General features: G+C 43.7%; 1 protein-coding gene across 1 annotated transcript in view; it reads right to left on the bottom strand.

Annotated features, from left to right (window-relative positions):
• The window catches only part of Edc3 (enhancer of mRNA decapping 3), a 50,624-nt gene that overhangs the window by 21,873 nt on the left and 12,055 nt on the right, over positions 1-16,696 (bottom strand). The window contains exon 3 of the mRNA XM_045160180.1: positions 11,573-11,892. Coding sequence (XP_045016115.1) covers positions 11,573-11,892 — 320 coding nt within the window. The remainder of the gene's footprint in view (positions 1-11,572; positions 11,893-16,696) is intronic.

Raw genomic sequence — 16,696 nt, forward strand, 5'->3', positions numbered from 1 at the left:
CATCAGCTGGGGACACACGAGGTTATAGGTGATGTCTAATTCAATCCACCACAAGTACATTACCAACTAAGCCTTCACCCCAGCCCCCAAGGCAGGGTATTTCTAAATCATGTTAAGAAGCACAAATCGCATGTGGATAAGAGATTTCAAACGAGTGTCTTTCACCACTGAACCATCACTCCAGGCCCAGGAATAAGAAATTTCAAATTTCAAATTCACCCAAGTATCTAGTCAATGAATAGGAAATGACATGAGTAATCTCCTGGACATCTTTATCAGCTTTGCCTTTTAAAATTATTTATTTGAGAGTGACAGAGAGAGAGAAAGAGGCAGAAAGAGAAAGAATGGGCACGCCAGGGCCTCCAGCTACTGCAAATAAACTCCAGACGTGTGCGCCCCCTTGTGCATCTGGCTAACGTGGGTCCTGGGGAGTCAAGCCTCGAACCAGGGTCCTTAGGCTTCACGGGCAAGTGCTTAACTGCTAAGCCATCTCTCCAGCCCAGCTTTGCCTTTTATAAAGAAGTCACAGCAGGAGTTCTTTTTTATTTTTATTTTTTAAAACACATTTTATTTTTATTTATTTGAGAGACAGATACAGAAATAGGCAGACAGAGAGAGAGAAAGGGTGCACCAGGGCCTCTAGCCACTGCAAACAAACTCCAGATGCGTGTGCTTCCTTGTGCATCTGGCTTATGTGGGTCCTGGGGAGTCGAACCTACGTCCTTTGGCTTTGCAGGCAAACTCCTTAACCACTAAGCTATCTCTCCATTTGTTTATTAAGAGAGAGGCAGGGAGAGAGAATGCACTTATTTTCGTAAATGTGTACTGTCTGTGGGCTCGTGTGTTTGTAGGTGCATGTGGAGGAGGCCAAAGGTTGATGTCAGGTGACTTCACCTTATTTACTGGGGCAGGGTCTCTCACTTGAACCCAGAGTTCACCAGTTTGGTTAATCTAGCTAATCAAGAATTACAGGCACAGCCGGGTGTGGTGGCACACACCTTTAATCTCAGCACTGGGGAGGCGAGGCGGAGGTAGGAGTTCAAGGCCACCTGGAGACTACATAGTGAATACCAAGTCAGCCTGGGCTACAGTGAGATACTACCTCGGAAAAAAAAAAAAAAAAAGAATTACAGGCAGGCCACCACACCTGCATAGCATTTATGTGGGTGCTGGAGAGCCAAACTCAGACCCTCATACTTACACAGCAAACCTTTTATCAACCAAGCTGTCACCACAGCCCCAGCAACTTTTTGTCTTGACAAATTAACACCAAAAGTGAAAGAGCTGGCCACATGCCTTTACTACAGTACTCAGGAGGCTGAGGTAGGAGGATCGTTGTGAGTTTGAGACCAGCTTGAGACTACAGAGTGACTGCCAAGTTAACCTGGTCTAGAGGAAGACCCTACACATTGAAAAATATTGTTTAAGTGAGGTGGAAGGCTAAAACCAACATCCAGAAGTTGTCCTCTGACCTCCATAAGCGTGCTGCAGTGTGCACACATGTTCACTCACAAATACGAACACGCACACACGGGCATGGACACACAGAGAAGACCTTTCATCTGGTTAGTCGCAGTTCTGTAGTTCACAATGTTCCATAAGCTGGGTGTGGTGGCACACACCTTGCCTCCCTTGTGCTGGGATTAAGAGGAAAGAGGATAAGAGGATCTAAGCAAGTTCAAGGCCAGCCTGAGACTACAGAGTGATTCCAGCTCAGCCTGGGCTACAGCAAGACCCTACCCCGAAAAACCAACCAACCAACCAAACAAGCAAGCAAACACATGAAATGTTATATAATCTGAGCTAGGGATATAGCTCAGTTTGTACACTGCTTGCCTAGCATGCAGGAAGCCCTGGGTTAGGCCCTCAGCCTTGCACACACCTATAATCACTGCATTTAGGAGGTGGAGGCAGGAGGATTATAATTTCAAGGTCATCCTCAGGTACACAAGTTCAAAGCACTGCTTCAGACAGCTATATGATCTTCACCCTATTAACCAAGTTGTCAGGTCTTGATCACTTTTGTGTAAAATGTCCCATAGCAGGCTTTCTAGGCCTTCAATAAATTTAACAACTTAACATCACTAAGTCAACTTTAACATTATTCTGAAAGGTATGCAATCTAACTTGTGGTAGTTTGAAAGTAAAATGTCCTCTACAGCCAAGTATTTGCAATTCAGTCTCTACCTGGCCCCAGCCGGGTCACCTTTGGGAGGTACAGCCTTGCTACAAGCAGTGTTATCATGGAGGTGGGCCTGAAGGCTTCAGTCCAGCCCCCTCTTGCTGTTCTCTCCCTGTGACTGATATATGAAGATACCGTCATTGGCCATGCTTTCTCCACAACGATGAAGCATTCCCCTTGAAACTATAAACCTGAAATAAACCCTTTCCTCCCACAAGCTGCAGCTGGTTGGGCATTTTGTCCTGGCAACAAGACGGTAACTGCTACATAATTTATGTTCAAGTCTTCCTATGCCAAATATTGAAATGGTAAAGGGCTGTGCTGGTAGTGAAGAGGTGACTTAGGTTTCCAGCACTGGGGAGGAAGAGGTAGGAGGATGGCCGAGAGTTTGAGGCCACCCTAAGAATACAGAGTGAATTCCAGATCAGCATGAGCTAGAGTGAGACACTACTACATCAGAAAACAAAACAAACAAACAAACAAAAAAATTTGACCAAAATTAAGGGCAAGAGTGGTTAGGACGCCATCAACAGCTGAAATCATGAACTGTTGGGCCCTAAAAGGCCCAGGCGTGAGGTCTAGTGGAACTCCCTGAGCCTAGCTAAAGTCTGGCGACCTGTCTCTCTCTGGCCAGCTAGGACTCAGCAAGACGCCTAACGGTTTCTGGCTTGCTACCTCCGCGTGGCACTTGTAATTACCATTTCAATAGTTAAAATTTACTATTGGCCCTTACCTCTTCCCCCATCCTAAAATACCCGCCTTCGTCCCCAACATGATATAGGCAACTGCTCAGAGTAATAAAGCGAGTTGTTTCTGCGAGTTCCAGCATTGAAAAGACTCCCGACTCAGTGTGGTTTTTCTCCAGTGGCCAGGAGAGGTCTGGTTCTTCCGACGCTCATCATCCTTCTCAACCCCTAGGGAAGAACCAGCAGGCCTGGTCTTCCCTTGGCACTACCTGACCGGGAAGGAGCCCCGGCAATGAACCACTACAAAACAAAGAGCTAGGCGGGGTGGCACACCCCTTTAATCCCAGCACTTGGGAGCCTGAAGTTGGAGGATCACTGTGAGTTCCAGGCTACCCTGAGATTAGAGTGAATTCCAAGTCAGCCTGGGCTAGAACAAAACCTTACCTTGAAAAACCAAAGGAAAAAAAAAAATCTCAAAATACTTGCAAGTAGAATTCAAGAACACATGAAATAGTTTAAACACTGTGACCAAGTGGGCTTCATATCAGGGATGCAAGGCTGGTTCCACATATGCAAATCAATAAACATAACTTACCATATAATTAAACTTAAGGACAGAAGCCACATGATCATCTCTATAGATACAGAGATGGCATTTTACAAAGTTCAACATACTTTCATGATAAAAGTTCTGGAGAAATTAGGAATGGATGGAACATACCTCAAAATAATCAAAATAGTAAACCTATAACCAACTTTATTCTGAATAGGGAAAAACCGAAACATTTCCCCTAAAATCTGAAAGATAAGGCCCCGATGTCTCTATTCTTATTCAACATGGCTCTGGAAGTATTAGCTAGAGCAGTAAGAGAAAAGGAGGACATAAGAGGGATAAAAATAGAAAATGAAGAAATGGCCTTTAAATTTTTTTTTGTTTATGTTTATTTATTTATTTGAAAGTGACAGAGAAAGAAGGAGAGAGAGAGAAAATGGACGCGCCAGGGCCTCCAGCCACTGCAAATGAATTCCAGACGCATGTGCCTCCTTGTGCATCTGGCTAATGTGGGTCCTGGAGAATCGAGCCTCGAACTGGGGTCCTTAGGCTTCACAGGCAAGCACTTAACCGCTAAGCCATCTCTCCAGCCCAGAAAGGGCCTTTTAAATCACAACTCTTGGGAGGTAGAGGTAGAAAAATCGCTGAGAATGAGAGGGCAGCCTAAGACTACACAGTGAATTCCAGGTCAGCCTGGGCTACAGCAAGACTCTACCTCAAAAAAAAATATCAAATTTACTTCACATCCAAATTCACATTGAAGCTCAGTAATTAACCTTATCCTAAATGTATACTCTGTACCACTTTATACTAAGAGTATGAAAGCCATAGTCTACAGGTCAAATCCAACCTACTGCCCAGTTCTATAAATAGTTTTACAGAAACACAGTCATATTTATTTGCTTATATAGGATTAGGGTTTCTACTACAAAGATAAGTATTTGAGACCAATACTGTATGGCTTATAAAGCCTAAAATATTTGCCATATAACCTTGTTATAGTTGTATTGAAGGCATTCAGATGGGTGAGATTTTAGGGAAGTGGCTGGCCCAAACACAATGCCTGTAATGACTCCTGCCAAAAAAAAAAAAAAAAAAAATCACCTGCACCTGAATACTTTTAACAGCGCTGACACCAGTGACCTGGCACTTACCTACACTACAGTTCCTTAGGTCTGTAAGCTGGGTCCTTGTCAAACTCCGTAAGGAGCATGTAACCCAACAGAGGCAGGTACCAAGCCTGACACCCAATATTATGACTTGTTTAACATTAAGTATGCAGATACTTAACAGAAGTTTTATAGAAATCAAACTAGCTATGAAAAAAACTAAACCCACCTGATACTAAAGTCTAAAAAGAAAGGTCAAGTTGCACTTAATTATGAGAAAGAAAATGAGCCATTAAAAATAGGCCAAATTTGTTGCGTGACTGAAAAAGACAACAAAATGAGGCTGTTGATAGTAATATAAGGAGGAGTCTTGAGGCGAGGGCTTCGGAGGAAGACAGTTCAGTTACATCCAACATAAACAGTGAACTATCCTGGGACTATCATAAATACACAAAGATAAGGGATTGGTCAATGAGGGCAAGGGTAAGGTTAAAAAAAAGCAAAACCCCAAGCTCTTGAAACAAGGTGACAGATCAAGAATGGGGTTCAGAGGAAAAGAGATTATGGAAGCATCACTAAAGAGGCCCCAGGACAATCACAAAAACCCCTGTAGGAGAAAAGAGAACGAGCCAAATTCCAAAGACCACAAAACTCCTCAGTTTAGGCTTTCCAAAAGACACTGGTAAAGCCAGTTAGTTACCTTTATGCTAAATCGGCTCGACACAAAAACACCCAACTAGCCCAGTGTTTAGAGCTAATAAACATTAGACTACAGTACCCATACGAAAATGTTCGTTAAGTATTTGAAGTATATAGTGTGGGAATACATTTTGCTCAGTTAACAACAAAGCTAAAAATATTACATACTTTATATCATATCAGATGATAGAGATATCATGTTGACAAAATGCCCCACTTTAAAGACCAATAGTGTTTATAGGGGATGAAGATACTTGACATTTGCCCTAACAATTCTGCATACCGGGTACTTCTCTGGCTCTGCTATAGAATTCTACTGATAAAGATCAGGGTGTGGTGGCGCACCCTTTAATCCCAGCACTCAGGAGGCAGAGGTAGGAGGATTGCTATGAGTTCAAGGCCACCCTGAGACTACATAGTGAATTCCAGGTCAGCCTGGGCTAGTGTGAGACCCTACCTTGACCCCTCCCAAAAAAAGAATTCTACTAATAAAACTTGTAACCAATCCCAAAGCACTTTGTGAAGAACATTGAAAGTGTGTTCCTCTCAACACAGGACTCTGCATTCATTCATTCACTACACACACTAAGAGCTATAAAGACCAGCCATGTTCTTAATGGCATCAGAGAAGTAGAATGAAAAACTGAAAAACATTTCCAGGAGGAAGAAAATGCTGACATCACAAGTCAGTAAGAGAAAGATAAGAGAATAAAAAATAAATGAAAAACAAGCTAAGATACTCATTTGTCTCATTCTTTTCCTTTGCTCATATTTAGTATAAGCATTAGGAAGTTCTGAATTAATACACTTGCTTGCTCAGCCCAAAGGGCCTGGCTCTGCGTAAGCAAGCTGGCCCTCAGCCATTAAAAGAATAAGGGCTTCCTTTCAAAAAGATAACACTGCTTCCCAGTCTCCTACACATTTCAAACAAGGACCAAGCATGTGTTAAGACTGGAGGCTGGCCGCCTTCCTGTGTCATTTTTCTGCCAGCCTTTGGCATAGATGCTCTTTGGCCAGGATATCTTGCAAAAAACCCATTGTATAATCCTCAGTGCCACTTAAGTTATTGGTTTTTGTCATACACATATTGTAAAAAGGAACTCTGTCCTGCATTTCACATGCTAAAAGGTGCCCAATTCTCAACTGCAAATGCTTTAGTGCCAAACTCCACAGAAATTACATGATGGGCTGCTCCAGCCAAGCCCACAGACTGTCATTGTAAGTAAAGATTGAATGACGGATACTGTTAAAAAAAGAAAAATTGTGAGATGGAGCCTGAGACTATTATAGTTATTTAGTAAGCTACAGGAATCCCAGGATGGAAGGCAAAACTCGACATTTCAGTTGTATTCTGACTACAATAAAACAAATCAGTGACATGAGTGAGAAACCAAAGTACTTCTAGAAGCATTCTATAAAATGAAACAGCAGGGCCGGGTGGTGCACCCAGCAATCAGGAGGCACAGGTAGGAGGATCATTACGAGTTCAAGGCCAGCCTGAAACTACACAGTGACTTCCAGATCAGCCTGGGCTAGAGCAAGACCCTGCCTCGAAAAAACCAGATAAACAAAACTGTAAGATGCAAGGCAAGAAGAAGAGTACACAAGCACCATCCATTTTCTTTTCTTTTCTTTTTTTTAAATTTTTAAAAATTTATTTATTTATTTATTTGAGAGTGACAGACACAGAGAGAAAGACAGATAGAGGGAGAGAGAGAATGGGCGCACCAGGGCTTCCAGCCTCTGCAAACGAACTCCAGACGCGTGCGCCCCCTTGTGCATCTGGCTAACGTGGGACCTGGGGAACCGAGCCTCGAACCGGGGTCCTTAGGCTTCACAGGCAAGCGCTTAACCGCTAAGCCATCTCTCCAGCCCCACCATCCATTTTCTATGTGACTGTCTTCCCAGGAGGGGGTACAAGTTAGATATTCTGAAAGAGGCATGTAAACACAAGGGTAACCCAAATAAAATATGTGCTTTATTTAATAATGTATCAATATTGGTTCATTAATTATTATAAATATGCATGCTTAATGTAAGAGAATAATAAACATAAGAAAAATATGGGAACTGCTCATGGAAAAAAAAAATTTCCAAAGAGGGCTGGAGGGATAGCTTAGCAGTTAAGGTGTTTACTGCAAAGCCAAAAGACCCAGGTTGATTCCCCAGGACCCACATAAGCCAGATACACAAGGGGGAACACTCGTCTGGAGTTCATTTGCAGTGGCTGGAGGCCCTTGCATTCCCATTCTTTTTTTTTTCTCTCTCTCTCTCCCTCCTCCTCTCCCCCCACTTCTTTCTCTGTCAAATAAATAAATAAAAATTAGGGCTGCAGCTAGGCGTGGTGGCGCACACCTTTAATCCCAGCACTTGGGAGGCAGAGGTAGGAAGATTGCTGAGAGTTCGAGGCCAACCTGAAACTACAGAGTGAATTCCAGGTCAGCCTGAGCTAGGGTGAGATCCTACCTCAAAAACAACAACAACAACAAAAAAATTTAAATTAGGGCTGGAGAGATGGCTTAGCGGTTAAATGCTTACCTATGAAGCCCAAGAACCCCGGTTCAAGGCTCAATTCCCCAGGAACCACACTAACCAGATGCACAAGGGGGCGCATGCATCTGGAGTTCGTTTGCAGTGGCTGGAGGTCCTGGTACACCCATTCTCTCTCTCTCTCTCTCCCTCTCTCTCTCTCCCCCCTCTTTCTCTCTCTGCCTGCCCCTCTCAAATAAATAAATAAAAATGAAAAAATTAAAAAAAAATAAGTAAATAAATAAATTTTTTTAAATCTCCAAAGACATGAGACAAGGCAAGATGAATATATGAACTATTTAAGGAACTATATAAATGATCCCTGAAAGTATAGTCTTATGTATGAAATATTTTAAAATACACTTTTTTTTTAATAAAATGGCACTTAACAAAATCTTTTTTAGAACCTACGCTTCTATGTTTTTATTTATTCCACAGAAAGAGAGTATAGGCATGCCAGCGCCTCTTGCCACTGCCAACAAACTCCAAGCTCCTCCCCCTCTCCCTTTCTTCCTTGATTTATTTTATTTTATTTGTTTTTTTGAGGTAGGGTCACACTCTAGCCCAGGCTGACCTAGAACTCACTCTGTAGTTCTCAACTGGCTTTGAATTCACAGTGATCCTCCTATCTCAGCTTCCCAAGTGCTGGGATTAAAGGTGTAGCCCACCATGCCTGGCTCCAAAAAGATATTTTTAATAACAGAAAGTCATTTTCTAACCAACATTTTAAGATTTTTTTTTATTTGGGGGGGGGTGGGTCCTAACTCTAGCCCAGGCAAACCTGAAATACCACTGCCTCCCAAGTCTGCAAACAAAGATGTGCACCAGTGCGCCTGGCCATTCTAAGCTTTTCCACGGATACAAAAGAAGTAGCAGCTGAAATTCAGTCTCCAGTTTTCAATCAGTGCTGATAGTTGCTTCACAGGTACTTAAGAACTTGAAATACTTCTTTTCCACCTGAAGCAGGCACTTGCAGAGCTTAAGATGCTGGCTCTGGCACAAGCATCACATCGTAAGCCCGGATGCAAGCCGCATGCTGACGTCTTGCTGCAGTGCCGTGAGGACCAAGGTGCGGGCCACAAAGGCAGCAAGCGGCATCTGGAGTGTCCTGCAAGAAACTCCCCACGTGAGGGCTCCACAGAGAAAGCTCACTGCTGCAAATCCTGCCTTTCAGAAGGTAATGCCGTAACATGACTCTAGCTTATAAGTCTATACGTTTATATGAGTTAGTGAATACACATTTAAATTCCTAATATAGTCTGTCATTATCTCTGAATTAAAAAACCCAAGTAAGGGCTGGAGAGATGGCTTAGCGGTTAAGCGCTTGCCTGTGAAGCCTAAGGACCCCGGTTCGAGGCTCGGTTCCCCAGGTCCCACGTTAGCCAGATGCACAAGGGGGCGCACGCGTCTGGAGTTCGTTTGCAGTGGCTGGAAGCCCTGGCGCGGCCATTTTCTCTCTCTCCCTCTAGCTGTCTTTCTCTCTGTGTCTGACACTCTCAAATAAATTAAAAAAAAAAAAAAAAACCCAAGTAAAAGTCAGAATAGCTTATTATTTAGAAGTAATTTCTTTTTGTTTGTTTTTTGAGGTAGGGTCTCGCACTAGCTCAGCCTGACTTGGAATTAACTATGTAGTCTCAAGGTGGCCTCGAACTCACAGAGATCCTCCTACCTTTGCCTTCTGAGTGCTGGGATTAAAGGCATGCACCACCACGCCCAGCTAGAAGTAATTTTTTACAAGAACATTCATATTCATTTAAGGAGCACAACAGACTAAGCTACTGTATCATGATTCATATTACATTACTCTAGTAAACATGCTTAAAACTTTATAGATTCGAATGAGGTTCTATGATCAGCAAATGATATTCAAGAATCTGTTATCACCAAACAAAACTGGGGAACGGGCTGGGGAGATGGCCTTGCCTGCAAAGCCTAAGGACCCAGGTTCGATCCCCCAGGTCCCACCTAAGCCAGATGCACAAGGTGGCGCATGTGTCTGGAGTTCATTTGCAGTGGCTAGAGGCCCTGGCATGCCTATTTTTTTTTCTCTCTCTCTCTGTCTCTAATAAATAAATAAATAAAAAATCTTTGAAAAAAAGTGGGAAACATACATACCAGTGCTTGTCCTCACTGATGCAAAAATGTAATTTTACAATGGTCAGTTTGGGTTGGGATGTAGTTTAGCAGTAGAGCGCTTATCTAGCATGTATAAAACCCTAAGTTCAACCCCAGCTCAACCAACAAATACAATGGTCAGCTTGGCAGAAAGTAACGATCACAGATGTCTACACTATACCCCTCTTCTCCTCTGAAGAGTCAGGTAACAAGTCAGAATTCAGACTACTTTCTCCCTACTATCGTGACAAGATGTGACACGCTGCTGTCGTCAAGCTATGCTTTCCCTGCCATGATGGAGTTCCCCTGGAAACTTCCTGCCATGAGCTGCTTGTGCTCAGGTGTTTTATCCCAGCAACAAGAAGATAACTGCTACAATGGCATAACCAGAATTGTCTATGGCTTACTAGAGTGTGACACAAAGCTTCAAAACTAGTGAAAACTTGGTCAACATTAAATGAACTACAGTCCATATTTTTAGTAATTACTGTGCTTTGACATTGGAGACATCACTGAGAATACTTGCTTTAGTGTCAGTGAAGTTCTAGAAGGATTTGAACCACTGGGATGCATAAAGAAAATCAGGATAGGGGCTGGAGAGATGGCTTAGCGGTTAAGGCGCTAGTTCGACTCTAAGTCAGATGCACAAGAGTGCGCATGCATCTGGGGTTTGTCTGCAGTGGCTGGAGGCTCTAGCACACCCATCCTCCCTCTCCTCCCCTTTCTTTCTCTCTCTCAAATAATAAATTAGTAAAATATATTTTTTTAAAAAAAGAAAATTAGGGTAGCAAAATATCTCAGAACAATGACCCTATCTATATGGACGTGGTCATTAAATAAGGATGCTTGGTTTAGAGAAGAAAGTCTTTGAAAAGGAAGGAGCCTATGAAGCATCCTTTTTTTAATTACAGAGTAAAGAACTTGCTTCAAGAACAGCAGTAAGTACTAGAGAGATGGCTCAGTGGTCAAGGCCTGCAAAGCCTAAGGAACCAGGTTTGATTTCCTGGTACCCACGTAAGCCAGATGTACATGCATCTGGAGTTTGTCTGCAGTAGCTGGAGGCCCTGACACACCCATTTTCTTTCTTCCTCTCAAATAAGTAAAAAAAGAATAGCAGCAGATAACAGTTCACAGCCCTGAAACATTAGGTTAAAAAAAAAAAAACAACAAAAAACAGGACTGGGGCTGGAGAGATGGCTTAGCGGTTAAGGCATTTGCCTGCAAAGCCAAAGGACCTAGGTTCGATTCTCCAGGTCCCACATAAGCCAGAAGCACAAGGGGCACATGTGTCTGGTGTTTGCTTGCAGTGGCTGGTATGCCCATTATCTCTGTCTATTTCTCTTCTCTCTCTCTCTCTCTCTGCTTGCAAATAAATAAAAATAAAAATAAAAAACAAAAACCAAAAGAGAAAAAAATTATTATTAAAAAACAAAAACAAAAAAAAAAAACAGGACTGGAGAGATGGCTTAAAGGCACTTGCCTGTGAACCCTAAGGACCCAGATTCAATTCCCCAGTACCCACACAAACTAGATGTACAAGGTGGCACATGTGTCTGGGCTTCATCTGCAGTGGCTGGAGGTCCTGGTGTGCCCATTCTCTCTCTCAAAATAAGTAAATACATAAACATTAGAAAGGAAAGGAAAAGGAAAGAAAAGAAAGGAAAAGGAAAAGAAAAGAAACAAAGTTCACCATACTTACATGAGTTGTGCCGGCGACGGAAACTTCTGGACTGACTCAGGGATTCCATGTGCCTGTCCATGTAGCTCTTGGAGCACTGTTGCTGCTGGGGAGAAATGGCGACTTCCTGGCTCTTCACGTCTGTCCTCTTAGGGATATTCTGAGGGGCACTGCTGCAAGAGGCTGGTTTCTTGACTACCTTGCCTGTGCCATTTTGATTGACACCTACTTGGTACCCAACACCAGAAGAGCTCAATTCTGTCTGGTGAAGATCTCCAAAATGCTGGTTTTCGCCAGGACCTGGTATCTCCAAAATTTTTAATTCCACAATATCACCTGCCCTGAAATACACAAAAGAGTCAAAGTCTCAAAATTATAGTAGTGAGTATTAGTGATACGAAGGGCAAAACTGGGATTAGCAGAAAATAGCTACTCCTTTGCAGAACAGCACTTCAGTGAGTTAGCAGACAAAAATTAGGAAAGAGCCAGGCGCATGTCTTTAACCCCAGCACTCGGGAGGCAGAGGTAGGAAGATCGCTGTAAGTGTGAGGACAGCCTGGACTAGACCTACCACACACACACACAAAAAAATTGGAAAGGTGACAGAATACTTAAAGACAAGGCTTGGCCACCACTGTTCAGCCCATACAGCACTGGCCTTTAATTCGGAAAAGAGGGGCTGGGAAGAAGGCTCTGCGGTGAAGTGGGCGTGTCTGCAAAACAGCCTGCCGGCCTGCGTTCAACTCCTCCGTACCCTCATCAAGCCAGACCCACAAAGTGGTGCATATCTTCGCAGTGGCAAGACTGCAGGCCAGCTGGCCTGGAAAACAGCACAGTAAACAATGAGAGGCCTTGCCTCAAAAGGGTGGAGACATGACCAACATATCCCAACTGTCCTGTGACACACACGACATGGCGTACGTGTGAGCCCATTCACACACCACATCCCCAAAGGCAAAGCTGCAGTCAGGTTCACATTGCTCGTAGAAATCACCCAACCGAGAGCAGCTTGTGGGAAAAAGAGGCTTATTTTGTCTTACAGGCTTGAGAGGAAGCTCCACGATGGCAGGGGAAAACAGTGGTATGAGCAGAGAGTGGACATCAGCCCCTGGCCCACATAAGGCGTACCATAGCAACAGGAGAGTGAGTCAAACACCGGCAAGGGGAAACTGGCTATAACACCCAAAGCCCGCCCCCAACGACACACTCCTCCTGGCGGCATTAATTTCCAAATCTCCATCAGCTGGGAACCTAGCATTCAGAACACCTAAGTTTGTGGGGAACACCTGAATCAAACTACCACAACTATCATCTTAGGTTTCCAGAATATTTAATGGCTTTTGTTTTTGTCATTCTTTCACTCACTTGCTCACTCAAAAGACACAGAATGCATTATGTGGTAAACCCTGTGCTAGGAATGAGTATACATATAGTATGTGCCCAAGAAATTAAGTATGGTCAGTGGAAAACACAAGTACAACCAATCAAGAGTGAAATACAATAACAGAGATAGGCAAAAAGGACTAGAGAGCCCAAAAGCAAAATATATAAGGTCATATAGTAGATGGACATAGGTAGGGGTCTGAATGCAAAGTGTCCCCCGTAGCCTCACGCTTGTGTGACTAAGCCTCACACTTGATCACCAGCCGGCAGAGCCTTGGGAGGCGGAGCCCCGCCCGAGTAGTGTGTCACTGGGGGAGGGCCGTGGGGGTCATGATCCAGCCCTGCTTGCTCGCAGCAAACTGTCCTCCTCCCTGCTGTATGGGGTTGTGGTGCCAGCTGTCTACTCCTGCCATGCCTCCCTGCCTATTGAAAGCATGTAACTTGTGGGGAGTTTTGTTTGTTTTTGAGGCAAGCCCAACACAGACTGGCTTTTTTTTTTTTTTTTTTTTTTAATGAGAGAGTGAGAGACAAAGAGAGAAAGTGAGAAAGAACTGGCATGACAGGGCTTCCAGCCACTCCAACACCAGATGCATGTGCCATCCTGTGCATATGTGCAACCTTGACAACTGGCTTCACTTTGTATGTCTGGCTTACGTGGGACCTGAGAGTCGAACGTAGGTCCTTAGGCTTCGCAGGCAAGCACCTTAGCCACTAAACAATCTCTCCAGCCTGGAACTTCTGTTTTGATTTTACAGTACTCACAGTTAAAAGATAAGCAAGTCTCTGATGAAACTTTGGACTTGAACAGTGTTGGAAGTGGTAAGAACTATGGGGATTTTTAAAGTTGAATTGAAAGAATTTTTTTGTTTATTTATTTATTTATTTATTTATTTGAGAGTGACAGAGAAAGACAGATACAGAGAGAGAGAGAGAGAGAGAGAGAGAAAGAATGGGTGCACCAGGGCCTCCAGCCACTGCAAACAAACTCCAGACGCGTGCACCCCCTTATGTATCTGGCTAATGTGGGTCCTGGGGAATTGAGCCTCAAACCGGGGTCCTTAGGCTTCAGAGGCAAGCACATAACCACTAAGCCATCTTTCCAACCCTTGAATGAATTTTGTATCATGAAATTGGCAAAAGTCTATGGAATCCAGAGATGAAATATGGTAGTTTGAATGTAAATATCCTCCACAGCCTCATGTGTTTGTGATTAAGCCTTATACTTGATCCCCAGCTGGGAGATGAATCTCTGCTGGAAAGCAGGCCTGGGGTGTTACAGCCTAGCTCCACTTGCCCCGCTAAGTGAGTTCACTCTCTCTTTTCTCTCTGCTGATATGGGGTGGGATGCCCAGTTGTCAGCTCCTGCCACACCTCCCCTGCTATAATGAAACTTGCTCTTAAAACTATAATCCAGAAATAAACCCCTTCTTTCCATACGATGCCCCTGGTCAGGTATTTTGTCCCAGCAACAAGGTTACTGCTAAAGACTATTACGGCTAAGCATAGTGTATAGTGGGAGAAGAGTTGGTTAGGCAGAGGAAGGCAGGAAGGAGAACGTCTCAGGCAGAGGCTTGGAGACTGAGAAAATATGAAGAGGAGCTGCAAGTGATACTATGAAGCTATAAAAGGGAAGGGTGCTTGTGGAAGGCCATCGGAAGGTAAGGCGCAGAGCTAACCAGGGGCCGGAGCATGCGCACAGCGGGTTTCCCATGGCAACACGGAGGGTGAAGAAACGAGGGCGTCATAGTGAATTGTGCCTGTCATCCAGCATTTGAGAGGGAGGCAGAGGCAAGAGAATTACAAGACAGACTGTCTATACAGTGAGTCCAAAGGAAGGAAGAACGGAGAGAAGGGTGGGAGGGAAGGGACAGAGAAGCAGACAGCACCAGTTAAAACCAGGCATAGGGGCTGGAGAGATGGCTTAGTGGTCAAGGCACTTGCCTCCAAAGCCAAAGGACCCAGGTTCGACTCCCCAGGACCCATGTAAGCCAGATGCACAAGGGGGCGCACACATCTGGAATTCATTTGCAGTGGCTAGAGGTCCTGGCATGCCCATTCTATCACTTTCTCTCTACCTGCCTATTTCTGTCTCTCTCTCAAATTAATAAAAATAAAATATTAAGAAAAAAACAGACATAACAAATAAGAGCAGATGAACCAGGCCATAACAATGCAAAGTGATGAAGGAAAATGGGCCAAGAAATGAAATGAACCCATATGATTTGATGATTAATTGAACACAAGGACTGAAAAGAAAGGAGATTTTATTATGATTCCTAAGTTTCTAACTTGGTGAAGGGTGTTATTAGTCAACAATAGTAACTAAGCCTCTAGAAGAAGAAATCTACAGATAAACAGAGTAAGTTCATGTCTAAAAATCTGCTATTTGGTGGCCTGGATATCCATGACCTCACAGTGCCTGACACTACCTACACAAGACCATCATAAGAGGAGGAAAAGATGATGACATCAAAATAAAAGAGAGACTGATTGAAATGGGGAGGGGATATGATGGAGAATGGAATTTCAAAGGGGAAAGTGGGGGGAGGGAGGGCATTGCCATGGGATATTGTTTATGATCATGGAAGTTGCTAATAAAAGTAAATTAACTAATTTTTTAAAAAAATCTGCTATTTGGGCTGGAAGGATGGCTCAGAAGTTAAGACACTTTCCTATGAAGCCTAGGGACCCAAATCCAACTCCCCAGAACCCACATAAGCCAGACACACATGATGGTGCATGCGTCTGGAGCTTGTCTGCAGTGGCTAGACTACGAAGCATACATATTCTCTCTCTCTAATAAATAAAAAGAAAATATTTTTTAAGCCAGGCGTGGTGGCGCATGCCTTTAATCCCAGGAGGCAGAGGTGGGAGGATCACTGTGAGTTCAAGGACACCCTGAGACGACATAGGGAACTCCAGGTCAGCCTGGGCTAGAGTGAGACCCTACCTCAAAAAACCAAAACCAAACCAATATATATATATATATGTATGTATATATATTTAAATGCAAAAAAAAATTTAGGGCTAGAGAAATGGCTTAGTGGTTAAGGTATTTGCCTGTAAAGCCAAAGGATCCAGGTTCTATTCCCCAAGACCCACATAAGATGCACAAGGTGGTGCATGCAACTTGAGTTTGTTTGCAGTGGCTAGAGGCCCTGACATGCCCATTCTCTTTCTCTCTATCTGCCTCCCTCCCACTTTCCCTCTCTCAAATAAATAAATAAATAAAATAGAATATTTAAAAAGAGATTGGAAGGTAGGGGGAGTCTGGGAAATGATTAAGCTTTCAGATGTTCTCAAGGGTGCAGTGTTTTACTCTTGGGTTATTTAGCTATTCTTCTTGTCACAAAGCCAGTGGTCTCAGAAGACGCCTTGCGGTAAAGACTTGCATCTGAAATGCGAGGTGCATGGGGCTCACTGTAGCTCCAGACTCAGCCCTCAGCAAGCTTAAGCTGCACATAACAACTTACTAGTGTAACTTATATTACAGTGGCAAATGACTGTCATCTCAGCTCTTGGGTAGGGGAAGCAGAAGGATCAGAAGTTCAAAGTCAGGCAGGTAGGAAGGTATGTAGCAAGTGTGAGGCCAGCTTGGCCTACACAAGACCTTGTTTTCAAAAAAACTACAATCAAAATTTAAAAAAGGGCTGGAGCAGGCATGGTGGGGCATGCTTTTAATTCCAGCACTCAGAAGGCCGAGGTAGGAGGATCGCCATGAATTTGAGGCCACCCTGAGACTACACAGTGAATGCTAGGTCA

The sequence above is a fragment of the Jaculus jaculus genome, chromosome 10, assembly GCF_020740685.1.
Source record: "Jaculus jaculus isolate mJacJac1 chromosome 10, mJacJac1.mat.Y.cur, whole genome shotgun sequence".
Classification (NCBI taxonomy): domain Eukaryota; kingdom Metazoa; phylum Chordata; class Mammalia; order Rodentia; family Dipodidae; genus Jaculus; species Jaculus jaculus.